General features: G+C 39.8%; 1 protein-coding gene and 1 long non-coding RNA gene across 7 annotated transcripts in view; one reads left to right on the forward strand and one right to left on the reverse strand.

Annotated features, from left to right (window-relative positions):
* LOC127572763 (uncharacterized) overlaps nt 1-14,409 on the reverse strand; it is a 28,802-nt gene extending 14,393 nt beyond the window's left edge. Inside the window, exon 1 of the long non-coding RNA XR_007956680.1 lies at nt 13,857-14,409. This is a non-coding gene — a long non-coding RNA (uncharacterized LOC127572763). The remainder of the gene's footprint in view (nt 1-13,856) is intronic.
* A 4,204-nt stretch (nt 14,410-18,613) lies between these two features.
* Nucleotides 18,614-26,644, forward strand: part of cbwd (COBW domain containing) — a 47,248-nt gene continuing 39,217 nt past the window's right edge. For 3 of the 6 annotated variants that reach the window (XM_052019969.1, XM_052019974.1, XM_052019975.1), the window contains exons 1-5: nt 18,701-18,775; nt 21,738-21,843; nt 22,797-22,916; nt 24,224-24,310; nt 24,609-24,705. In XM_052019969.1, the coding sequence (XP_051875929.1) occupies nt 21,807-21,843; nt 22,797-22,916; nt 24,224-24,310; nt 24,609-24,705 (341 nt within the window). In that variant the 5' untranslated portion in view covers nt 18,701-18,775; nt 21,738-21,806. Of the gene's footprint in view, nt 19,016-21,737; nt 21,844-22,796; nt 22,917-24,223; nt 24,311-24,608; nt 24,706-26,644 lie in introns of all 6 variants that reach the window. The other 3 variants (XM_052019972.1, XM_052019971.1, XM_052019973.1) reach the window with 3 other exon arrangements.

A 26,644-nucleotide genomic window follows, 5' to 3' on the forward strand; every position in this document is an offset into this window, starting at 1 on the left:
CAGAGATGTTGGCGTGGGAATGGGGAGGAGAATTAAAATGGCTGGCCACCAGGAGATCCGGACAACCACAGTGGATGGAGCGAATGTGCTCGGCAAGGTGGTCAACCAATCTGCATCTAATCTCTTCTGAAAATCTGTGGGTATCAAGCTCCTGTTTGAATGGGATATATACTCTAGGACTGACCAGTGTGGTGCAAGGGAGCGCAGCATTGTCAGAAAAATGAAGCCAAAATTTGGCCAAAATTATGCCAAATATGAACTAAGTGGGAAGTAAGTGCACCCATGCCTTACCTTAAACCATGCTTTAAATTCTTGATGGTTATTTGCATCCTTTGATGGGCTTCCATTGCCTGTAAGGCCCTGTTGATAGTGTTTACGCTACTGGTGTGCTTTAAAAGTGTAACAGCACCTTGCTTCTCCTAAATAAATCCCCCCGGAATCCTAATCATTTGACTTAAAAGGGTTCAAAAAGATCAATTATCTTTCACAGTGTAAAAGAAGGCAAGCTCAAGATAGTTTCTGTGGAACCCATAACTTGACTGGTGGTGTACTGTGTGAAATTCCCAAGATAGCCTGGGAACTTCCCCAGACAAATTCTGTTCACATGGAGTTAGATAAGTGGAAAATCCACCTTCAGACCCACAATCCCATTCCACCACGCCCCCCCCCACAGGACAGAATCCAGAAGGAACAGAGCATTGCTCCATTTTCTGGCTGTTCATGTGCATGAAGTTACATTTTAGATTTATAGAGCCTAAGGGAAATTTAATGAGTTTTGCCTATTTGCCTATGGAAAAAAGGTGTTAGAACAAGTTTCCATCTATCTTCTTAGATTGAAATTTTAAAAAATCCCATGGTATTATTTGAAATAAAGCAGGGAATTCCTTGGGTGTCTTGGTCAAATTCCACTTTCAGATAACACCATTGAAACAGAAGGATTGTGTGGTTAATTATCCATTTTAATTCTGAATTTCCTCAGGGTCAGTCAGGGCTGCAGTAAAGGAAAAGCGATTGGCCAACACCAGAGAGAAAAAAAATATCAGAACTCAAATATGTGTTAAAAACAAAACAAAACTCTGCAATGTTGGAAATCTGAAAAAAAAACACATAAGACATTGGCAATTCACAGCAGATCAAGCAGCTTCTGTGGAGAGAGAATGTCAATTCCTGTTTCTCCTTCCACAGATGCCACCTGATCTGCTGAGTACTTGCAGTATTTTCGGTTCTTATTACCTGGGAGATTAAATTTGATAGTGCCTGAAAACAGACACAGGATTGCAATGGACAATAAACCCTCATCCGTTTAGTACAATGTAAGCAACATACCAACTCCAGTGCTGCCTGCTTGTTTGACTAATTGCATCATCCAGCAAGCACTACCATACTGACCCTTGGCCGGATACAAGGCCAGTGTACGACTAGTGATTAGTGCCCATCAAAACATAGACTGTACCTCTTAAAGAAGTGGGTATGCTCGCTGCTGCCATCATGACAAAGCAGTCTAAAGCCTGGCCTTATGGGCTTGGGAATAATGTCCTCCAGGGCCATCTGTAGATCACCACCCCAATAAAAATGAATTCCAAATCAAAATATGGATTCATAAATGTATCCCTGTTTGCTGTTTGTTCAGGAGGTCAAAGCATGCAAATTTAATAGCTGAAGGTAAACTCCGTGTAGCTGAAAAGAAGACTGGTCCTTTATTTTTGTGTTAAATGTGAGGAACTTTGGTGCAGGAAGAGAATTTGCTCACCTTGGCCAGTGCCAACACTAAAAACTCTCAGGTCATGTTCACTATGGGAGGTCACACTAACCTGTCCAATCAGGAACAATATTCTGTTTCATCAGTCATGGTGCACTTGCGGGGGAAGCGCTGACTGGAGCAATACCACCCAGAAAACAGCACAAAAATATGTGGTTGACAACATGACATGGTTATTTTATCAATTTGGTTTGTAAATCTTTATTTTGTGGCAGCTCTTACTTCTGCACTATGACCAAGTGGATGATGATGCTCAGTGGCAGAACGAGCAAGGTGCAAAATTGTTCCTGAATGGAAATTGGGCTTGTTACTGGAATCACAGAAGGATGGTTTCATCACAGCACCCTGGCTGTCTTAGTTGCCTCCTTTCCCTTGCTCCAGCTGTTCGGCATGCAGCTGGTTACAAGGGCCGTGCCCACATTGTTGTGGGATTCAGGTCACATAGTTTGCAGCAGATGAACATAGATCTGTCACCAGCTCTGTTGATTACTGCTGGGATCTACCAGAGTAATTCCAGCAGCAGAAGCAATGCTTCAGCATGCCAACGGTCAGTGCTATCACACTTCACATAGAAGTTGGCATTCACTGTATGCATATTGCTGCCTTTGATGACACATTGCATACAGTTTAGGAACTGGGATTCCTTGTGGCACTGTTATGGGATAGGGTTAACATGTGGCATCCATGAAACTACGTGCATGTAGTCGACGGCACCTGAACCAAAAGGAAGTCTGTAATCATTGCAAAAATCACTTGCTTGCTCCATATATTGAACTCTGGCAAATTCAGTCAAGCCACTAGGTGAACTCCATGTCTTTTTTTTTACATAATGCTAAGGGATCATTTATATCAATCTAACAGACAGATGAAATGGCTTGCTTTAAACAAAAAGAGTAAACTACCATTATTCGGCAAGTTACAAGATATTGCAAATAACTCCAGCTCCAGCCTTAGAGGAGAAAAGGTTTGTAGAATTGCAATAATACCAAGTAGTAAATAAATTGTCCATAATCCACTTAAGTGGAGGTGGGGGCAGGGAAGGTAGGGCCTTTGTGCTGTTCAGTGTGTTCAAGAACAAGACACAAATTTGGCTATTAAGATCCAAAGTGGGAGTGCCAGAGTCCAATCACAGTTGCATAATCATGGCATGATCTGCCCTCTTTGCATACATCAAGTTGGTTTTCAAAGCACGATATCCAGTTCCTTCATCAGCATGACATTTGATGAATATTCCTCAGATGCCATATAGGACAACTTAAGGGTATCAATAGCACCCAAAAAGCAAGCATAATAAATGATAATTTTAACTCCTGGTCTCAATCAGAGAAAACAAAAGGGATAATTGATAATATAGTCCCATAATGGATGCACTCCAACTGCACTATAGAGAGTGGAAGGCATCGCAAGAAGTAAGGCTGGCCTCTATCATCTTTGCCCCATTGATCTGAATATTGGAAAGAGTGGAATTCATGTCCTTGCATGGGTGAAAGTGAAGCCCAGCAGGATGTCTAGACCTTGCCCTTGGCTTCTATTTGCCAGAAATCTGCCAGAATATCGTGGGAAGATAACTCTCCTGTAATGAGAGCAAATTTTCAAAGGTAATAAAAACATGGAGCTGATGGCTTAGCTTGCCTCTTGAGCAGTTGTGAGGCACCACATCTTTCTCCTTCCATTTGGAGCAGATTCACAACTTGTTGCTGTCCTGTTACAAGAAGAGAACAATGCACATCCCTTTTATACTCTTAACCAATAATGTTTGATATTAGCATTAAAGTGAAAGAGTTCTCTCCCAATGCCAAAATTCCTTGCCTTTAACACACAAAAAGGTCCCCTTTTCAGCCATGTTGTTGCCTTTTATTAATTTTTCAGTATTTGATCATCAGTAGATATGCTGGCATTAATTCTGATTCCTGATTGCTCCTGAACAGAATAGCTTTAAAAGATATTTAAGTGTCAACTATACTTCTATGGCTCTGGAGTCACGCATCAGCCAGACCAGTTGAGTATGGAAAATTTCCTTCTCTGAACTACATCATTGAATCAGACGTGTTTTCATAACAATCCAATAGTTTTTTTTTTGTTTTTATATTTCTGAGACTAATTCCAGATTACAAACTGGTTTTAAATTCCATAGCTGGATTTGAACTTGGGGATCTAAATTGTTAATCCTGGCCTCAGGGTACTAGTCCAGTAACAATCACTGCAACATTACCTTAAGAGGGGCAATTCTATGAAGGTCTGCTATAAACTTCATCTTAATAGGCTCCTGTTTAGAACCTTGATGCAGGTGCCACACTATTTCTATCAATTACTTTGATCACGAGTTGGACAGGAAGGCTATGCTGTTAAATGAATTCCAAATCAAATTATGGATTCATAAATGTATCCCTGTTTGCTGTTGGGTCAGGAGGTCAAGCCATGCAAATTTAGTAGGCGAAAGTAAGCTTCATGTAGCTAAATAGAAGACTGGTCCTTTACTTGTGTGTTAAAGGCAGGATGAAAACTTGCTCACTCTGACACCCAGTGCCAACATCAAAAACTCTCAGGTTACATCCAGTAGAGGACGTCACACTAACCTGTCGAACCAGGAACAATCTTGTTTCACACAGCCTGATACGACTCACACAGTCATCCCTACTGTTTGACACCCAGATGCTGAACAAAGTCAAAGTAACAGTTGGACAACAGAGCTGGGGAAAACATTAAAACACAGAAACATTCTTTCCTCTTCAGCAGGTTAAGGCTTTCTGTGCCATTTTTTATTAAAGGCCAATTGATGTAAATAATTATGATGCAATGAAACACTGATATAAAACAAAACTTGTTTAAATAAATCAAAGTCCCAGTTAGATGGGGTGCAGAGTACCCATGAAGTAGGAAAACCATTGCTTCAGTAAAATGGTTGTTAAGGATGACTTAAGATTGTAAAAAGAGCATGCAAATTGTGAATTCACAGCAACTGACAGTGCAAAACCACTGGAGACTTGATTACTAGAGAGGTGCCAATGGACTAAAGGAACAAAAACAAACTTAGGTCAATCAAAGACTAAATTTATTTCACTTCCATCTGAAAAGTAATGGTATTGGCGATCAGGTATAAACTTGATTAGCTGCACAACATCAGGCTAGAAAACAACACTACACATAGATTTGAATGGGAAAGATCCAACCCTACCAACCATTGAATTCTTGAAGGAAATAACACCCAATTTAGAGTTGCAGCTCTAAAACCCTGGCTAGACCACACTTGGAGTATTGTGTTCAGTACTGGTTGCCCCATTATAGGAAGGATGTAGAAGCTTTAGAGGGGATGCAGAGGAGATTTACCAGGATGCTGCCTGGATTAGTGAACATGCCTTTTGAGGAAAGATTGAGCAAGCTAGGGCTTTTCTCTTTGGAGCGACGCAGGACGAGCAGTGACTTGATACAAGTGTACAAGATTATGAGAGGCATAGATAGAGTGGACAGCCAGCACCTTTTTCCCAGGGCGGCAATGGACAATACCAGAGGACATCCATTTAAGGTGAGTGGAGGAAAGTTTAGGGGAGATGTCAGAGGCAGTTTTTTTTATATATATATATATATATATACACACACACACAGATTGGTGGGTGCCTGGAATGCACTGCCGGAGGTGGTAGCAGAGACTGATACAATAGGAACCATTGAAAGACTCTTAGATAGGAACATGGATGCAAGAAAAATGGAGGGTTATGGGCAGTATAAGAGGGAAGGGTTAGGTTGATCATGAAGTAGGTATTTATATAGGTCAGCACAACATCGTGGGCTGAAGGGCCCACACTGTGCTGTAGTGTTCTATGTTAACTCTTGAAAATATGTCCCAAGGGTATTTGACATGAAAGACTCATAGTTAAATACTTCATGTCAAAAAAAAGCTCATCTCCAGTAGACTATTTTCCTCACTTCACCCATCCTGTTGGGAGCTCCTCAAGGCATGTTTTTGGCCCATTTATCTACATCCCACCCCTTGGAGACATCATTCAAGACACCCCTTGGAGGGATCAGTTTCTACTGTCAAGAAGGAGATGGCTGGATTTCGTGATCCTTCACATCCATTGCGCTTGCCTGACACCGGGTCTTGGGAGTGCCGGTTTCCTCCAGTTAAAGTTTTATCATGATAGGAGACAATCTCCATCCGCTACATTTCCACACTTTCACCCACTTACTCAATCGCCTCCCCCCAGCCCCTGTCCTTTTCAGACTGAACCACATTGCTTAAACCTCATCATCCTACTCAGCTCCTAGTTTGGCATCCAACTCCACAATCTGTCAATATACACCTAATTCCATCTATGCAAAAGCACAAGCCTCTGCTTTTAACCACCTGCTACTGAATCATCCCTCATTCGTGGCTTGGCTATCTGTACACCTGACTATTTTGATCAAAGTCAAAAGACTGCCGATGGTGGCGATCTGAAATAAACAGAAAATACTGTAAGTACTCAGCAGGTCAGGCAGCGTCCGTGGAAAGAGAAGCAGAGGTAAATTTCAGCTCAAACACCTTTTATCATAACAGGGAAAAAGAGAAGGTGGGGTGGGATGAATAGGACTAAGGGGACATCTCTGACAGGATGAGGCCAGGGTTATTGTGGTGAGAAGACGTTGATGAAGCCAACTGGTTGATAGGTTAATCAGTGTAGCCAGAGAAAAAAAAAATGAAGAAAGGAACAGATAATAGAGAGACAAAGGACTGCAGATGCTGGAATGTAGATGAAAAACACTAATGATGCAGGAGGAACTCAGCAGGCCAGGCAGCATCTGTGGAGAAACACAGGTGGTCAATGTTTCAGGTCAGGACCCTTCTTCAGGACTGAAACAGATAATAGCTGTGAATTGACGGTCTGACCAGCAGGAAATGCCCAGCAGATCAGGCAGCATCAGTGCAGAGAAAAAAAATGGAGTCAATGTTACAGATAGATAACCTACAGCAGAACTGGCCAGTTCTGATACAAACAGAGAAAGTGAATTACCTGCAATTGTTGTATTCAACATAGAGTCCAAAAGGCTGCAATATACCCAGATGAAAGATGAGGTGCCATTCCTCAAACTTATGATGGGCTTCTTTAGAACAGTGTAGGAGGCCACGGAGAGATATGTCAAAGTGGGAGTGGGATGAAGAATTAAAGTGACAGGTAACTGGAAGCTCAAGAGTTCTTGCTGACTGAACTTGAGCCCTCTTCAAAGTGGTCACCCAACCTATGTTTGGCTTCTCTAACGTAGGGGAGACCACATTGTGAGCACCAGATGAAGGACATTAGATGAAAGTGCAAGTGAATCTCTGCTTCACCTGGAAGGATTGTTTGGGTCCCTGGATGGCAGCATGCAGCCATGGCCCTATGCAGCCACAGGAGTTGCAGCACCTAACCTTTTACCTCTTTCCTTCCCACCATCGAGGAATTACCCAATTCATTGCTTCCCATCTCCTATTCCATACTGTCCTGCTCATTAAATACTACCATCCCCAACAGTTTACATTTAAAATTTTTATCCTAAATATTTAAATTTCTTCGTGGTCTTTTAACGCTACACCCAATTCCTTCCAAAATCTCTCCCTCATCCTTCATTTCTTAGGAAGCCTTCCACAGACACAGTCTTTTCGAACAGACTTTTGGTCAGCCTATCAAATGTGTCCTAAGCTGACTAGGCGATGAATCTATTCTATTTTACTGAAGTATTTGGGACATTTTCTAAAACAGAATCATAACAAGCAAAAAAGAGCCAGTTTACCATACTTATGCCGGCTCTCTGAAAAGATTGTTACTGAGTTAGGGTGAAATGAATGATTGCTATTGTTAGAGGTCTTGAACTTACCTGGTACCCACATAATAAAAAATAAAAACTTAACTTCAGAAAAGAATTTTCTTGCAGAGAAAAGCAAAGACCAAGTTCCAAAGCACATTTGTCTCTTACATGTACATACTTCAGAGTTAACACATCTGTTAATGAAAAGCAATAAAATGCAAACATATTCTTATGATCCAGTCAGCAGAAGATTGAGATAAAATGGTTGAAAGAGGGGGGAACAGAAATTCAGAAAATTAAAATGTTATTCACCAAACACTTGGGCAATCTAAATATAGATTTAGCAAAGCCAAGGGCGTGTAAAAAGTTCAGCATGTTAACTTACTTAAAATTTGAAGGTTCCAATTTATTTCATAAAGTTGCAGGTTTAAAGGAGAGTGAGGTGGGCTTAAAAGAAGATAACAATGCATTACATGCTGCCCAACACAGAAATTTCTTCAGGGTAGATATAAAATATTTGAAATCAGACAAAGAACTCTACCTTGCTCTCTGCATTAAGGAATAAGTGCAATTTCTAATATATGATAGTTACTTCTTGTCTTAAATTAATGTATTGGCCAGTCCACGCTTGGAATATTGTATGCATTCTGGTCATCACACCATAAAAAGGATGTGGTAGGTCTAGAAAGACTGCAGGAAAGATTCACCACAATGTTGCCTGAAATGGAAGGCTATATTTACAAGGATAGGTTGGGATTGTTCTCACTGGAACACAGGAGGCTGAAGTGTGGCCTTATAGAGGTTTATAAAATTATGGGGGGCATAATTTTATAGATAGTCACAGTCTTTTTTGATAGGTAGGAAGTCTAAAACAGGAGGACAAAGGTTAATTGTGAGAGGAGAAGTATTTAAAGGGGACTTGAGGGGCAAGTATTTCACTAAGAGGGCAGTGGGTATATGGAACAAGCTGCCAGAGGAGGTGGCAGATTCAGGTATAACCATAGTGTTCAAAAGGTATTTGGACAGGTACATGGATAAGAAGGGAATAGAGGGATATCGGTCAAACGCCAGAAAATGGAACATTCATAGATAGGCATCTTGGCTGGCATGGTCGAGTCAGGTCGAAGAGTCTGTTTTCGTGCTGTATGACTCTATGACTTAAAGCTCATATGACATTTAAATGTCTTCCATGTGATTTTCATCATTTTAAAAATAAACATCTGCTCGAGAAAAAAAAGTGTGGTAGAGGTGCAGGAAGCAACTTCGTGCTGGTCAGTTCTTCCTTTTTGGTGCCATTTCCTTTAATGGCACAGCCACAAAGGATGTTGTGCATCATATGTATTTTTTGAATACGGTACAGTGTAACTCATTTTAGTGAAGGATTAGTCCCTTCAAAATGAATGTTGTTTCAACCTCAAAGTCTTGATAATTAGTTAAAAGAAACACATCAAGAGAAATACAGCCATTTAAGCCTGTGTTCCACCATTCAATTAAATCCTGCCTGATATACATCTCAATTTCATTTGTTTATTATATCCAATCCTCATAAAACATTGGATAATATATTAATACAATCAAATGCTTTGCTTCTATTTTCTTTAAATATTTCTGAATAATAATATTTAGAATGTGATCATGGATTGTAAAACACATGCAGTGCCCATTGATGCCTTGATTAAATTTACACTTGTTGGCTGCTGAACTGTTTTTCTTCTTGCATACTTGAAACATTCATTCTTTGAAGATCTTTATGTAACTGTAGAGTTCAGTAGTAGAAGCCTTCAATCAGCATTAATATGTGTCTATGTTCTGTGCCACCAATGATGTGGTTGGAGAAAAAAAAACTGCAGTTCTGAGATTTCTTTTAATAAGCATTTTCTATTGTCATCAAATGGAAACATCAATGAGGCAAGAATGTTGATATTTACTCAGATCATATTGAATAATATGTTATGGTGCAGTAAACATTCTTTTAAAAGGAGGCTAGACAAGCACAGGAGGGAGAAAGGAATGAAAGGTTGTGCTGATAGATTTAGACGAGACAGGGAAAAGCTCAAATGGCACATAAACCCTAGCATGTTCTGGTTAGACTGATTGCCCTGCTACTATACTGTAAATTCAATGTATCCCAAGAAATACTTTTAATATTTAGATTCAATATCATTTGATATGAAATGGTACACAACTCACATTGGTCTCCGAGCTCTCAAATGTCCTCCCTAACTTGTGAGATAACAAAACTATATTTTGCAATCGATCCTAAAACTAAATTAAATTTATTGACAGAGTACTCACTACTCTTCTTGTGGCCATACTTATCACTGAGGCCAGTATGGTTCCTGGCATTTTACTGTTTGTCCCCATTTGCTATCTGAATTAATTACCTCCTTGTCCTTACATTTGTAACAAATAAATCAAAATGCATGAAAATTGACAGCAACCTTGACCTAATTTGTAAATGTTCCTCCATCCCTTATCCAAAGATTGAAGCTCAGCTTAGTGCAAGACAAAATCTTGCACATTTTTTCCTGTGGATTGTAGTGAACTTCAGTTTGTAAAGTACAATTACAAGGCACGATATAAAGACATGTTATTGTTGCAGGTTTATTACAAAAAAAATTGGCATTAAGCCAATTTATTCCATCAGGTGAGCAAATACTTGGTCAAAGAGGCAGATTTTAAATGGCATCTTATAGGAGCAGTAGAGAAGCAATAACGTACAAACCACACCACAAAACAACAAGTTGCATACAGAATCATAGACTCATGCAGCAAAGCCACAAAGGGCAGGCAGCCTGTCAACTATGTGCCGGTTATTTGAAAGAGCTATACAATTTAGTATTGCAACTTAGGCTTTTCTTACACTCTGCAATTAGTCATCGCCAAGTACACTTATAATTACCTTCTTAATTTTCTAATGGAATCTGATTTCAGCAATTTGCCACTTACCCATTATTAACAATTCTATGTGAAAAAAAAATCTCAGTTCTCCTCCACTTCTTTGGCCAATTATTTAAAATGTATGACCTCTAGTTAGTCACCTACATGCTAAACAAAATTCCCTGGTTGTTCCCTCAAAATGCTTCAGTTTTTGATACCTCTATTATGCCTTTTTTGTTCTAAACAGGACAACTCCTGCTTCTCAAAACAATCCACTCACCTCAGACATCTCTCATCACAGGCATCATCCTGGTAAAAATCCTTTGCACCCTCTCCAAGCCATGAAATCTTTCCTCAAAATGTGCATTGCCCAGAATTTGACTCAGCTGACAAAAAAGGGTCTTTGATCCAAATGCTAACTCTATTTCCCTTTCCACAGGTGATGCTTAGCCCACAGTGTTTCCAGTATCTTGTGTTTTCATTCTTATTCCAGCTGAGGCAATAATTAACGCTTTGTCCATGTTTATGCGTTCAATGCCCCTAATTACGAAGCCGAGATTCCTTTAGGAAAAAACAAATTGCTGGAGGAACTCAGCGGGTCAAGCAGTACAAGTGGAGATAACAGGATGGTCGATGTTTCAGATCAAGACCATGCATTAGGACTGGTGCAGAGTCTCGACCCAAAACGTTGATCATCCCTTTGCCTCCATAGATGCTGCTTGACATTGTGTTCCTCCAGCAGTTTGTTTTTGCTCCAGCTTTCAGCATCTGTAGTCTCTTTTGTCTACATGATTCCTCTAACTGGTTTATGTATTTAAATTACAATGCCTCTTCTTTCCCACACATCTAACAACATTGAATTACATCTGCTGAGTATCTATTTCCCCATTTTGTTTAATGTCTTCTTGAAGCTTGATGTAACCTTGTTCCTTGTTTATCATGTTGCCAAGTTTTATATCATATCCATATTTTGCAATTATATTCTCTCCATTCAAGATCAGTTTAGTTACATTTGGCAAGTAGCAGAATGGATAGAAAACGGAGCTGAACTCAGATTCAGTGTACATTTTCAAATTTTCCAGTCAAAAGCAAAATTGGTGGGTAGGGTTAATACAGAAAAGGAATAACAAACTATATATTTATTGTAATAACCTTACAGATAAACATGTAGTTGGCAAATGTATTTCAATATTAGAAAGTATGAGGAAATGCCTTTTGGTAGGAACAATAAGGAGGCCATATGGTCCTCAGAAAGCAAGGAGGATCAAATACACAATCATGGAAGGCTATAAAATGCAAACATAGCATTGGAGTTAACTTCTAACGAATGGATTTGAAAACCAGAAGAAGTTAGCTTATATCATAAAGAGTACTGTGAACAGTTCTGGTCTCCATCTTATGAAAAGGATATGAAGGCACAGTTGATGGTGGAAGATAGATTTACTCAGGTCGTACTAGAACCGAGAGTTTATACCTCAGGAAAAAATTGGCAGCCTGGGCAAGTCGCCAAGGTAAGGGGTGAACTGATTGAGTTGTGCAAGATTATGTAAGGGTGTGATAGGGTAGATAAGAGTGTTTCCACTTGATTACAAGATCAGAACAACAAACCAGAACCATAGAACAAGATATTAACAAAGCCAAGGGAAACCTTTTTACAGAGAGTATTAGAATATGGAAATCACTACTACAAGGAATAATTTAGGAAACTAAAACAAACGAAGCCAAAGAGAAACAAAAAGGCAATGGAGCTTAATTTACAATTGTTACTATTTTATTGTATTCAACAATATGTTACTATGTAGTGATGTTTTCTTAAGGCTTTTCTCCATAGTGCTGATTCTATTCCTAAACCATATTAGTGTCTCAGCATCTTATTAGATTTTCCTTGAGTTCTGATACTGGAGAAAATTTTGTGATATAAATTACTCAAAGGGCTGCATAGCCTTCTGTGTTTAATGATCAATAGTGCAATGCTATTTCGGAACCTTGTTTACATTTTGGTAAGAACAGTTGGCTTTTCCAGGTTCTTACTATAGTCTGATCACTAATATTCACAGTAATGATCCACAGAGGCAAATTACACCATTACTGACATGCAAGTGAGGAAGTAGTGTGGATTTATAATTAAATCCACAGGATCCCCAAATTAATTGATTTCCTTGTAAGCAAGGACAGCCACCTTCCTACTCATAAAAGGAATTATATAACCACACAATTTGTTTTTGATGGTATCAAAGAGAAGAAAAATTTTGACATATGAATATATAAATTAGGAGCAAGAGTAGGCCACGCCTGCTCTGCCATTCTGTAAGATTGTGTATGGTCTGATTGTAATCCCAATTCTGCATCCCACTTTACCTGCGATTACATTTCACTCCTTGTTATGAATCTCTGCTTTAAAGCATTTACAGACCTTGCTTCCGTCAGCCTTAGAGGGAGAGAATTTGCAAAGACTCAACTCCCAGAGCGAAAAAAATTCACTTCATCTCCAACTCACATGGGTGACTCTATTTTTTTTAAAACAGCGACCCCCTAGATCTAGATTCTCCCACAAGAAGAAACATGTCCTCCACATTCATCCGCCTTGATGTGAAATCAGCCAGAACAGGTTGTGGTTTAACGTATAATAAAAAGAGGGAAGCGGTAAACATTAGATCAACAAGCACCTATGGAAAAGGAAAACAGTTAATTCTTCAAGTCAACATAGATGCATTTTCTTGTTTTTATTTCAGATTCCCAGCATCCGCAGGTTTTTGATGTTCGTTTACCCCTGGTTTAATTAGTTCTCCAATACAGGAACGACGCCAGCAATACAGCAATCCCTAACACCGCACCAAATCTCAGACTGATCTGCTGAGGCTGGGGTTGGGATTTGAATGTGAGACCTTCAGAGTGAAAAGTAAGAGCAAACTACGAATGCTCTTAATTGCATGCACACTAAAACCTATCAAATGCCATTTATCTCCCTATTAAATCGTGACCTTCGTGGATGCATTTCCATTTCACAATTACAACTCCATACTTTGTAACCCTATCGCTCGTTGCATCTGCACGCCCTGACGTTGAAGGCTGGAGAGGAATCAATGGTCTGTGCTTTCCCGTGAAGTTAAGTTTTACAGGTTTAGTGCAATCAAACCAATCGGTAGAAACACTTGGCTTTAATCTGGCTCACATAGTTCTCGAAAATATAACATCAGCAGAACAAAGATTGATATTGGAAACAGCCCTGGTTTTAAAAAGTGAAACCCTTTAAAGCCGAGACATATTTAACCGGGGAAATACATATCGAAAATAAAGCATCGAGTGGTGTAAATGAAACGGCAGCATGAAATTCCTTGCTGTTCGCAGGTATTATCCTGCCTTCTGTTTTTCCAGTGGTACGTCAGCCTTCATCACAGAAAAAAATTCAATACACCGCCCTAATCAGGAGGAATTCACATGAACCGTATCTTACCTGTTGATCTTCTGAACGAAAGCTCTCCGCTCGGAATTTAAAGTAGCCATCGATACTGTGTTTGTGCCCCGGAAATCCAGTTGAAGACCAAAGTTGAGGCGATGATCTAATTATGAAAGTACCCAGTCGGGGTGGAAACTTCCGCATTTTCACCTTTCTTTTCCAGCCCGGAGCCAATTGTACACGAGGGGCCTGGTTTATGTGCTAGCCAAATCAGCTGGTCGGGATTAAAGAGACCAGCCATTTCACAGAGAATATATGTAATTTACATTCTGCTGTGTGAAATTCAGATCTGCTTTTCAGCACTTTCAGAGTATTTGTCTCTCTAACACACACAGAGAATCAGGCTGACATTAACAGCGTGAGTGCTTAACCGAGGTAAACCCAACCTCAGTCACCAAACCGCAGTATGCAGACAACACTTGCACATATACGCATTCAGAGGCTTGCGCTCCATCCAGGTTATCGTCAACTTGCTAACTGAAGCATAGGGGAGAATGGGCCTGACGCATCACCTCCGCAAAGCAAACGTCCTCGACCGGGCTACTTCGGCTGCGTAACACTACTCTACGTCAATGAAGGTCCACGGTAAGACCTCGAACCACAACCCATTTTTCAACAGAAAATTCTCAATGCCGAAATTCCCCATCCCCATCAGTGTTTCAGCAAAGTTATTGGCCCGCTGAGATAAAGTGTGCAGATCAAGACTTCAAATCCTCCACAAAGCTCACGGTCCATCGGGCAGGAGTGATCCTTGCCCTCCCGTGTGCTTCTGGGTCAGGGGTTACCTACAGCAGGTACATCTCAGCACTCGAGGGACACCACCAACACAGTCCTCATAAGATCCTCCAAATCCACTGGTAGGATAAACAAACCAGCTAACACAGCTAATAATTTTAATATATAATAAATCATTTGTGCTTTAGTTTATTATTAGCATAAATCCTGGGTTTTGGTTCCACAGTCACGAGCTATTATTGCAATATTTGGGCACTTTAGGATGCATCCGAGACTTATTAAACCATGCTCAAAGATCACTGCCCAGACCCCATTACTGAATTATGTGTTGTTTACATGCATGCACTTCTTGGCAGGGATCACTGGATGGTAATACTAAGTTGATAAATGTGCAGACTCCCTTTAATAACTTTACTAAAAATTTGATTCCCCTGTATACTTACGGGTAACACAATTGAGCTGGTATTCTACGTTGCCGGTTGGTTCGTTTTCTTCACAGCTTTAATCTCTCGAAGAAACTGGTTAAATATTTATCTGAAAATAATTAAAATGCACCAAGAAAAGACAGACTTATTTAAATTATTACTTTGAAATACTTATTGAAAATTAATGTTAAATGTGGTTCAGATTAAACCATATGCTGTGATTTAACAAACTAATGCTTTCTATTTTTATATGTTTGTCATCATGTATGGTTATCAACAGATGGCGCTAGAACCTTACTACCAGAATGTCTTAATAATTTTCATCGTTGCAGCTCTACAGTTCATTGGTACACGTAACTTCTCAGGAAATTTGCAAGTAATTTATATGATTTGATACTGGAATTTTAAAATGAGTAAATGTCCTTTATCGTTTACATCACACCCACTTTTTATACAGTGAAATTCTCTAAGCATAGAACAGATCAGATAACATCAGTTCCTGCTTATCCCACCCAAATACGTGTCTATCTTTCCTTGCTGTCAGTTGTTAAATCCCTCCAATCATGTTTTCAGTCTGCCCCAGTTCCTAAACATTTGTAAACAGTCATTAGAAGTATAAGTGTGAACATGGACTGAAAAGTCGCTATTTTTAATTCTCTGTCTTTGCTCGGATAGATAAGTGTGGAACCAGTTGAGGATAATCCCAGGCAGTGTGCAACACTGGAGAGGCCCAAAGGATGCTGTTGTGGTAAACCACATCAAAGGTTGAAATCAGTTCATGGAGGACAAAATTACTTCTAGTGTCTGCCCCACAACCATCCTTGAACTGCTCCTATTTCTTTTGCCGCTGTAGTTAACGTTATCCAAAACACAGAGTCAAATTGCGCATATATGCTGAACACAGTCCTTTCTATCTTACCACCACCTCTCTTTGCCCTTGATTTTGTCTCAACTATCTGAATCTGATCCCAAGTTGTTTACACCTTTGATGTCAGGTGAATCCAAGAGGAGCTTTGAAGGACACATCTGTGGAATCAGTAAGACTGCCCAGTTCCACCTCCATAGGATGGCTTGATGCCACCTCTATTTCAGTTCCTCTGCTGCTGGAACCTCATCCATGCATTTATTATCTTCAGATGACTACTCCAAAAATATCCCTCATTCATTGCTCTATAAACTTGAGATTACTCAAAACTTGTCCATACCGCTATTTGCATTGTCTTGGGGTTTAAGAACAGGGGGGACGTAGAATAAAATTATTGGCAAAAGAACCAAATGTGATGACAAAATTATCTTTGCACAATGAGTGGTTATGTCTGAGATGCACCAGCAGAGGTAGTAGTGGAGCCAAATACAATTGTGTGTTCAGCAATGGAGCTGGATATGTATATGAAAGGTAAGAATTTGTAGGACTATGGGGAGAGGACAGGTTGTGGGACCAGCTCGATTATTCTGACATAACCCCCCCGCCCCCCTTCAGACTTGATTGGCTGAATGGATTCCTTCAGTGCTGTAACCAGACTGCGGAACATTAGTTTCAATTATGCAGCACCTCGGTTTTAAAACGTCCTCGCTTGGCTGGCGGTGAGAGGGGCCCTCCCGGTCAGATCCTTCCTGTATGGTTGGAACCTCACTCCCAGCACGCACTGCCCCCGGGAGGACTGCGCTGGGGACGAGACGGTCGCCCACCTCTTTGCGGGCTGTAGGTTTGCGAGGAGGGTGTGGCAAAAGGTGCAAGGGTCCTTGTCACGGTTCATCCCCAGCAGCAGTGTAACAGAGGATTCTTTGATCTACGGGCTGTTCCCGGGGACACACACACAGACGGACATCAACTGCTGCTGGAACGTCGTCAGCTCGGTGAAAGACGCTCTTTGGTCTGCCCTAAACTTGTTGGTCTTCCAGCACTGCGAGATGTCCGTAGGGGAATGCTGCTGGCTGGCACATTCCAGGCTGCAGGATTACGTGCTGAGGGATGCACTGAAGCTGGGCGCAGCCAACACAAAGGCTCGGTGGGGAAGGACTACAGTTTAGGGTTCTTCTGCCACTGGAGAGGGAGGGACGGGGACAGGCGAGAAAGCCCCTAAATATTGTAAATATGGGACCGGGTAGCTTCCAGGGAGCCACACATGTGGCATCGGTGCTGTTTTCTATATAAAAAAGTAAACACTAATGAATGATCTGTACAAGAATGTAAAGGTTTGCACTGTTTTGTAATTGTATATAGTTTGTCTTTTATTATGAATAAAGTTTATTTTGTATTAAAGAAGTCCATCCTTGCTATCAAATGCCTCAAAGACTTTGCCCCTCTCATTCTTTGTGATCTTTATCTAGCCTGACAAGATATTTGTGTTTTTACATTTCTGGCTTCTTACATATCCCCAAGTAAGACTACTCCACCACTGGCTGCTGTGCCTTCAGAAGTTAAGGTTCCAAGCTCTGGAATTCCCTCTGCAAATATCTCGAGTCCTCTACCTATCTTTCTTCCTTTTAAGACATTACCTAAAGCCTACATCTTTAAGAAAGGTTATAGATATATTTTGCCCTCCTATACCGCCCCCCTCCCCGCGGCTTGGTGTTTGATTTTTGAAACGTTGTTTAATATTGCAATTACCAGATTAAAGGTGCAAGATAAATGGAGGTTGGAGACATTGCCCTATTTCTGAATGGGTGTACAATTAAATCTAAGTATTTACGGACAGCACCATATCATTTAAGAGCATAACGCGTGACGTAGACCAGTTTGGTCAGGAGTTACAATTTCTTCAACTGAAGGCTTTTCGTCTGAGAGCAGGTATCCGAATTTTATTTTGCTGGAAATTATCAATTTTTTAAAGAAATATGAAAAATAAAAGCAAATAGATTGCAGGTTGACTGGAAGAATTGAAATCATTGGCACACTTTTGAGATTAAAGGCAAAAAAAACTGATGGAATTGCTTGAGCAACACACAAAATACTGGGGGAATTCAGCTGGTCAGGCAGCACCTATGGAGGGAAACGGACAGTTGACGTTTCGGGCCGATACCCTTCATCAGGGCTCCGATGGAGATGCTTAACTTGGGAGGTGAAGAAAAATTAACATTTCAGGACCTTTCATTAGAACTTGGGAAGCGTTACGGAGATGCAAGAGGTTGAGGGAAAGGATAAAAGGAAGTGTGTGCGATAAAACAAATGCAGGAGAGAAAAATGGGAAAAAAGATTAAAGCAACTTGCAATGGCTTGATTCGGAAATAAACTTTTGACAGTGCTGCAACTATGAGGCACATGGAACATATATCGGGGGCGGTCTCGGGCAGTAGCAAGTAAGCGGAATGGAACGCTGAAGTGAGTGAGTTAGTGTACGGCCGACACAACTTTCTACGTATGGAACGTTCGGCGCAGCTCGTTGAGTGCACGGTCGACACAACGTTCTATGTATGGAACGTTCGGCGCAGCTCGTTGAGTGCACGGTCGACACAACGTTCTATGTATGGAACGTTCGGCGCAGCTCGTTGAGTGCACGGCCGACACAATGTTCTATGTATGGAATGTTCGGCACAGCTCGTTGAGTGCACGGCCGACACAACGTTCTATGTATGGAACGTTCGGCACAGCTCGTTGAGTGTACGAGCTCAATCCATGTGACACCGGAAGCGGCTGCAGGGAGAGGCGAGTTCCACTCAGTGTGCTGAGACGGTGAGGAACTAGCACTGCCTCCTTCGTGTCTTTAATTCTTTCTTGAAGAGACAAATGAATAGACCTTTTATTTCTGTTTACAGGTAGTATGATGGCTGAGGCTTTTGTGAGAAGGAACAATGCCAGAAGCCGATGGCATTGCACATTCGTTCTTTACAATTAATTCTTTGTTAATGTAAACTTTTACCAAGCTGAGGTTCTTAATATCGGTGTAGTTCAAAATCAGTGTTCATGCAGTGAAGATCCAGTGTGCTTCTCAGTATACTATTGTTAGACGTTCAAGCATTCCTGAAACGGTTATACAGTTTGAAGAATGCTAAGCAGTAGGTATTTATGGGGTAGAGTAGTTTTAGCTGTGTAAGCAGCAGACGTCAACAGTTTTTTTTCTGATATCGTGCCTCGTCCATAACACTGGATTTGCATGTGCTACATTGTCTGACTAGAAGTCACTATTGTTATGACAACAGTTTGCATTTATACAGTGTTTTCAATGTAAGCATTTCACTGGAGTGTTATCAAACACAATCTGGGCTTCATAGAGAGATCTTCAGGGTGATGTCAAAAACTGGGATTGAAAGATAGTTTTATGCAAAGTTTTAAAGAAAAGTGGGGAGATTTAGGGAAGGAATTCAAAGACTGGAGCCCTTATCAGTCAAAGACTTAGCTATCAATAGTAGGATGATTAAAATCGTATATGGTCAACAGGCTGGAAATGAAGGGCAAATTGTACTGGATGAGGTTAGACTCAGTGATAAGACTGCAGAGACATTTGAAAGCAGGAATAAGAAATTTAAAAATTAGGAGCCAGGAGTGGTTACAGGAGTAATTGCTGAAAGGATTGGGGAATTTCTGTGAAGTGAGAGTAGTGGACACAGAGAGCATGATGAATTGAAACATGATTGAAATTGTCAAGGATGATAAGTCACTTGGTGCAGAGGGTGATGATCCTGTTTACAGAAAAACGTTATGGTATGTGGGGAGCTAATAGAGAACAAGGATTTTAATTGGGAAATAAGTGGGGTGGAACAAGTGGAATGCTCAGTGGAGGAAGAGATGGTCCACAGGAACAGGGGAACAGATAAAGGGGTAATTAAAGAGCCTCACAGTCATAATGGCCATCTGGGAGGGGTAAGCAGTGGCCGATATAGTGAGGCACAATTTAAAAGAAAGGTGTCATCACCTGTCAACCAGGTTTCCAACAAGGCTACAACATTGATGCAATCATCAACATTCAATGAGTAGATGCCAAAGGCCTTGTTAGTTGAGAGGCAGAAAGGGGCAGAGATAGCTGATTCACTGGTAGGATTAACAAGATCAGCATTAGAGTGAAGTGAATTGGATAGGAAAGAGCAAGATTAATACCCCACAGGTGCCTAAAAGAGTTTAGTGACAGAGCAGGATGGATCATTTACTGTTCATGAAGAGTCAACAGGATGCATTGCCCTAGACCTTTTTGGAGGATGCCCAGAGAGAAACAGATTCATCTAGGAGGGAGTCAAGCCTTGGACAGTGGCAGGAGTGTGGGAAGGCTGAGGAACACTGAATGGTGGGAGGCATTTATGGTGTAGTTGGATTGTGGCAGTCATTTATGAGGGCAGGGTACACAAAGAAGCAAAGAAGACAAGCATAGCAAAAGGAGAGATGTGCCCAAGAATGGTAAAAGGAGAGGTAGCAAAAAGAGAAAGTAGATATAGAAGGAAGAAGGAGCGGCACACAAAGTGCTGGAGGAACTCAGCAGGTCAGGCAGCATCTATGGAGGGAAATGGACAGTCAACGTTTCAGGTTGAGACCCTTCATCTGGACTCCATAGATGCTGCCTGACCCGTTGAGTTCCTCCAGCGCTTTGCGTGTTGCTCCAGATTCCAGCCTCTGCAGATTCTTGTGTCTCCATAGAAGGAAGAAGCTTGGATCTGGAGTGCCAGCAAATGCACATGTGGGTGGATACAGGGGGTAAGCAACTAAATATGCCAAGTTGTGTAGGGAATTTTAGGAGACATATCCTAGAAGTGAACAGAAAGGGAGAGAAGACAACAGGACAGAGAGTGGAGTTAAAGTCAGAGCTTCTGAGATGGGTTGAGTAAAATATAGCTAGGTAGTACTCGTGTGGAGCATTGACGACTCTTGTCCCATTTAATTGCAAAACGAGGAATTGGTGTCAATGTATGTTAAGTCTCGAAGTGGTGGAGGTATGTACTTCAACCCAGAGGTATGCGACTCTTGCCAAAAACTAGACTAGTGGGAGGTGAGCATTCAGCTAAGTCAATTCAGGTAATGCAGAGGGGGGGATAAGGGCTGTAGGCTAATAAAAATTACCTTAAAAGTTAAGAAGCCAAACAGGAGAATGGAGGCGCAGTGTGCCCAATATATACTACACTGTAGAATGCTGTTGTATAGTTCTGAGGTCGCTGGAATCCACAATGTAAATTTTGAACATTTGGCTATTATTTGTGCTAACAGCTGTTATTCTAGTGGTCATCTGTTGTGGCCAGCCCATTATTATGTGCACACCAGCACATCTACATCATGTATTATCTTGCACTATGATGCACTTCAGCACTATCTGCATACAGTCATATTACTATAACACTGGTAAAATTCAATGAGTATGTCATCAACATAGTGCAAGATTCATAGCCAGCATTGCCATTTAATTTCCTCAATTCATTTAGGCTGAAATCTTTCTATTAATTAAATCTTTTCAATATTTTATGAGGTTTCTTATGAGGATGTTCATCCTTTACCTTTTTATAATGAGTGAATTTTTCTTATAATCATTTGAAGAACCTGGATTAAAACTGCATCAACTCTTGTGTCCCATTTTTACATATATCTGGCATGCATGAACTCTACACATAAAAATTTCTTTTACTTGTTTTTTAAGGTGATTAGCTTTATCAAATTTCTTGCCAGATCTTTTGTGTGCCAATCACAGCATTGACAACTTGTTTTCCAGACATAACCCAGGTTCCATTTGCGAGGTGAAATTGAAAAGGCTATATCCTGCTTCAAAATTGTCCTTTTGTTTTTCTGTGAACACAAATACAGGCAGATATAATTGTAAATCGTGCACTTTTTGGTCTAAATGTGATATTGCAAGTGGAACTAGGATGGAGCATGGATGACTGTTGTCCTACCGGAATGTCAAAAAAAGGTTGGTGATGAAGTTGGAGGTGTCAACTGCTGTGAAGACCTTTGATAGATGGTGAACATGTACCCCAGCTTTTAATATTCAAAAGTCTTCAAAATACATGAGGAAAAAATATACAATTTTAATTACAATTTTAAACATTAAAAATTAAAACATTTCTCCATAATTAATAACATCCCATGATTTACAAATAATTAAAATGTAACTTGCCTTCTTGCTTTTCATCCTCAGATGTAAAATTTCTATTACAATAAATGGGTTTGCAGATTGCATCAGTAAACAGGTTCCACAGCTTGTATACTGGGCTGCTTCAGAAAGCTTGTGCTTTAAATGCAGATTCTATGGGGAGTCCAGCTGCAGAAGGTAGTGACAGATTTGCCTGCAATTTATGTGAAGAAAATAACTGCACTACAAAATTCAGAAGAAGATGAGATTAAAATTAGTTCTTGCTTTCAAGTTTTTTTTTAGCATTCAGTAAATCAAATCCACTATCTAAAAATGATTGGTGCTGATTGGCCAGGAATTTGGACATTTTCCACTGTCTTTTGCATTGTAATTAACTGGATCATTTCTGTTAAACTATGTACCTTTCTTATAACAATTTTTTTTTTAATGCAGTAGTTTGAGATGCCAATTGGCTTGGCCAAATTGGACAATAGATTTGGGCCCTGGCTTGGTGGTATGGGTGACATGCTTGAATGTTCTTTGGCTGAAAAAGGGAAAACAGCAGACTGCTGGCTGGCTTACTGATATTAAGCTGGAATGTGCAGCTTTCTAGTTTGTGTTATTTATGTACACACTCCTTTGCCAGATTAAGGTTAATTTCTAACTGTACATTGATAACATGCCACTGTGCCTTTTTGCCACCACCTTGATTTGCTGTTTGAGTATGTGATGCCACATTCATATTAAACTCTGTTGAAGTGACTCAGTAACTTTTAATTGATTCTTAACAGACATGGCAGATGTCCTTCTGGAAGAAGATGAAGAAGAATGTCCCAAGCTGGTTCCAATTGAAATAGGTCCAAATGTAGGAAGTGCACGGATCCCAGTAACAATCATAACTGGATATTTAGGTAAGTATTATTAAGGTAGATCAACAGATTAGGTTAATTGTAAAACTATTCCAATAACAAAATGTATCAACATATGAGGAACTAAAAATATTAGAAGTATAAAATAACAGGAACAAAACTGAAATGCTAATCATGGAGGTGGATATTATATCACTATCTTACTTTGCTGGGGTTTAGGGAGTACTCAGTAGAACTGAAAGGAAAGCCAAAAAAAAAGCAACAGTTTAGAATAATCTGTTAATATTATTGGGGAAAGTATTTTTGTAATAATGTAGACCAGACCTGGAGCGCTCTTTGTGTGCCCATGATCAGTTTGAAACATGGAGCCACGCCTTTGAAGGTTTATTTGGAAAAAAATAAAGATCTGTATTTAACTAGTATCTTTCAGTCCCTTGAAATATCCCAAATTGCTTTATAGCCAATAAAATACAAATGAAATATGATCACTGTAGTAATTTAGGAGACCAGGTAGCAAATTTGTGCGTGGTCATCTCTCACAAATGACACATAATGACCAAACAATCTGCTTTTGGCCTTGGTTTGAGAGAGAGTTTCCAATTTCAAGTTTTTAGCTGTGGAACTAAAATAAAATTGAATAGATTGTGTTTGATTCTTTTCATGTAAAATATACTCCTTTACTTTTCAATCAGTCTTAGTCTAATGCTATACCAAAATTGTTATTCTTTATGTCATTATGACAAACTGGGTTCTTTGTCCTGAATTTTCCAGAGCATCCACATAATATAACTAGCAATAGGAATAAAAGTCATGATCCATAGGATATAGGTAAGGCTAACAATCAACTATTATGCAGTTTGAGTCTTTAAAATTCATAATTTATTTGTTAATATATTTAACAGTTGTACATTGAGCACTGCAGTGACATAGCTAGTAAACCTGCTGCCTCACGGATCCAGTGATTTGGGTTTAACCCTGACCTCCAGTGTTGTCTGTGTGAAGTATGCATGTTCTCCGTGAGACTGCATAGATTTCTTCCAGGTTCTCTGGTTTCCTACCTCTCCTCAAAGACTCGCAAGTTGGTAGGTTAATTAGTTACTGTAAATTGCCCCTAATGTGTAGGTGAGAGGGAGAATCTGGGAGGAGCTGATGGCAATGAGGGGGGAAAAATGGGATTAGTGTAAGTGGGTGCTGGATTTCCCTGTTTCCTTCCTATATAACTCTGTGACTCTGATCGCTAAATATAATATATGTATATGGAAAAGAGAGATGTGGTTGTGGGATAAACTTCCTAATTGAAGCATGTCTGTTCTTCTAAGAACAACATCTTTACTATTGTATTTCGACAGGTGCTGGTAAAACAACACTTCTGAATTACATTCTAACGGAACAACACAATAAGAGGATTGCTGTAATCCTTAACGAGTTTGGTGAAGGTAAGCAATCTTCTGAATAAATGAATAAGATCTCACCTGAGCCAACTTGTGTATGAATTCAGACAAGAGTAAAGATGAAAAGGACATTTACACCATAGCTTATTGTTATCCTACATTTCACTTGACCGTCATGAGGAATAATGGTAAGCTCTTAGTAGGTGATGAATAATCTTTGGTAGGAAGTAGACAAATAGAGTTTGGTGCAATTAGACAAATAATCAATGACTTTGCAACTTGATTAATCATAGTGCAGTTTTTAATATTGTATCTACCGAAAATTTCAAATCTTGTGTTGTAGGGAGTGCTCTAGAGAAATCATTGGCTGTTAGCCATGCAGGAGAACTTTATGAGGAATGGTTGGAGCTACGGAATGGATGCCTTTGCTGTTCTGTGAAGTAGGTTCATGTTTTACTTTCTTTGACAAGTTTAATCTTCATAGAAAAAGGCTGATTTTTATAATGCTGTGAATAGTTAGGTAGAATAAGATGCAGTAAGCAAATAGACAGCAAAAAGGATGAATATATTTCAAATTTATATTCAACAGGACTGATTACTTTAAAGTAGCAGATCTATTGAATTTCTGCTTTTACATGGGCCATTTCTCCCAGATGTGTATATTTTTGTATTGAAGGTAAAAGGAATAAATGTCTGGTACTGTTCTGGTCTGAGTGTTGACTAATTAATTGCTGCAACAAAAAAAGCCCTGCTAAATATCAAAGAAGAAGAAGAAAGAACTTGCATTTATGTGGCATTTTTTCACAGCTTCACAACTTCCCAAAATGCTGCTTAGCCATTTTCTTCAAGTGATTATTGATTTCAAGGCTCTGTAAACCACTCTATATCCAATGAACTACTTTTGAAATGTCGTGTTACAGGAAAGCTACATCTAATACCCCCACAGCAAGCTCTTACAGATAGCAAGATTAGAATGACTAGATTTTGATTTAGCAATTTGATTATTTTGAGAAATTTAATGAAGAAGAAAAAAAACATAGTATGCAAACCATATTTTCAACACACTTGTATAGTTCCTAAATATAGGAATAGAATTTACCTAATGACATTTAAAACTAATTTTCAAGTTAGTGTGGCATTACTTTAGAAATAGTATTTTTAAAAGCTTTTAGATGAAAAATATTTGGATTAATGTGAAAAGTAATAGGGAAAACAATGGGGTAATCTAAAATATAAACAGATATCCAAATAAGAAATTCGTATCTACAAACTTGATGTGAATTTGACGGTTTTAATGTGCATCATGAAACCTTACTCTTACATTTGATTGTCCTTTATGCAGATTAAATGGGGTGCATGTTATTTGGCTTCTGGTAAATTCTAGCAATGTCTTGATATGTGTAAATTGCTAACAAATCTTATCTTTACTCATTCAGGTTAAATTTATTAAAATAAAACCTCAGCACATCGAGAATAGCTGCAATTAGCAAAACGTCACTTTTTGTCTTTCGAATGTGCTTAAAAAGCTTTCAAAGCAGTATTGATGTTCCTGAGATCTTGTATATGCAGTATTTTGTTGTATATCCTTCCCCCAACAAAAAATAACTTTATTGGAGCAGACTGTCACTCAAATATTGACACCAAAAAAAAAAGAAGTGGGCAAGAAGAGATGGTATATCTTTTGACCAAGGATATTTGCTGGATTACTCCTATAAGAGCATTGATTGCAAACAGACTAGGTGTGGAAAAAAATTGTAATGAGCTGCAGAAGTGGAATAGAGAATGTCATGCAGAAAGATAGATTAATATATATGAAGATGAGATTAAATAGGAAGAAGGTAATATTTGTTATCATGCTCTGCCTCAACTATGCCTGTGATCTCAAAGACTATCTGGGTATCTGCTGCATTGATGAGTTAGCATTTAGAACATCTTGCGTTTCAATGTTGTTTACCAATTCACCTTCAAATTTTCAAGGCATTTTTTGAACTATGGCACATGTTAGCAGTCTGTGTTGTCCAAGTTGAGCTATGTAAACTGTAGAGTGTGTTAGCTGCATATATTGGCTGAATTGTGAAGGACTATTACACAAAAAGTGCTGGAGGAACTCAGCAGGTCAGGCAGCATCCATGGAGGGAAATAAACAGTTGCTGTTTCGGGCCAAGACCCTTCATCAGGACTGGAAAGGAAGAGGGCAGAATCCAGAATAAGAAGGTGGGGGGGGAGGGGGAGGAGCACACGCAGGCAGGGGATAGGTGAGTCCAGGTGAGGGGGGGAAGGTAGGTAGGTGGGTGAGGGGGAGAAGATGTAATAAGCTGAGAAGTGATAGGTAGAAGAGGCAAAGGGCTGAAGAAGAAGGAATCTGGTAGGAGAGGGCAG

This window comes from Pristis pectinata, chromosome 7 (assembly GCF_009764475.1).
Source record: "Pristis pectinata isolate sPriPec2 chromosome 7, sPriPec2.1.pri, whole genome shotgun sequence".
In the NCBI taxonomy this organism is placed as follows: domain Eukaryota; kingdom Metazoa; phylum Chordata; class Chondrichthyes; order Rhinopristiformes; family Pristidae; genus Pristis; species Pristis pectinata.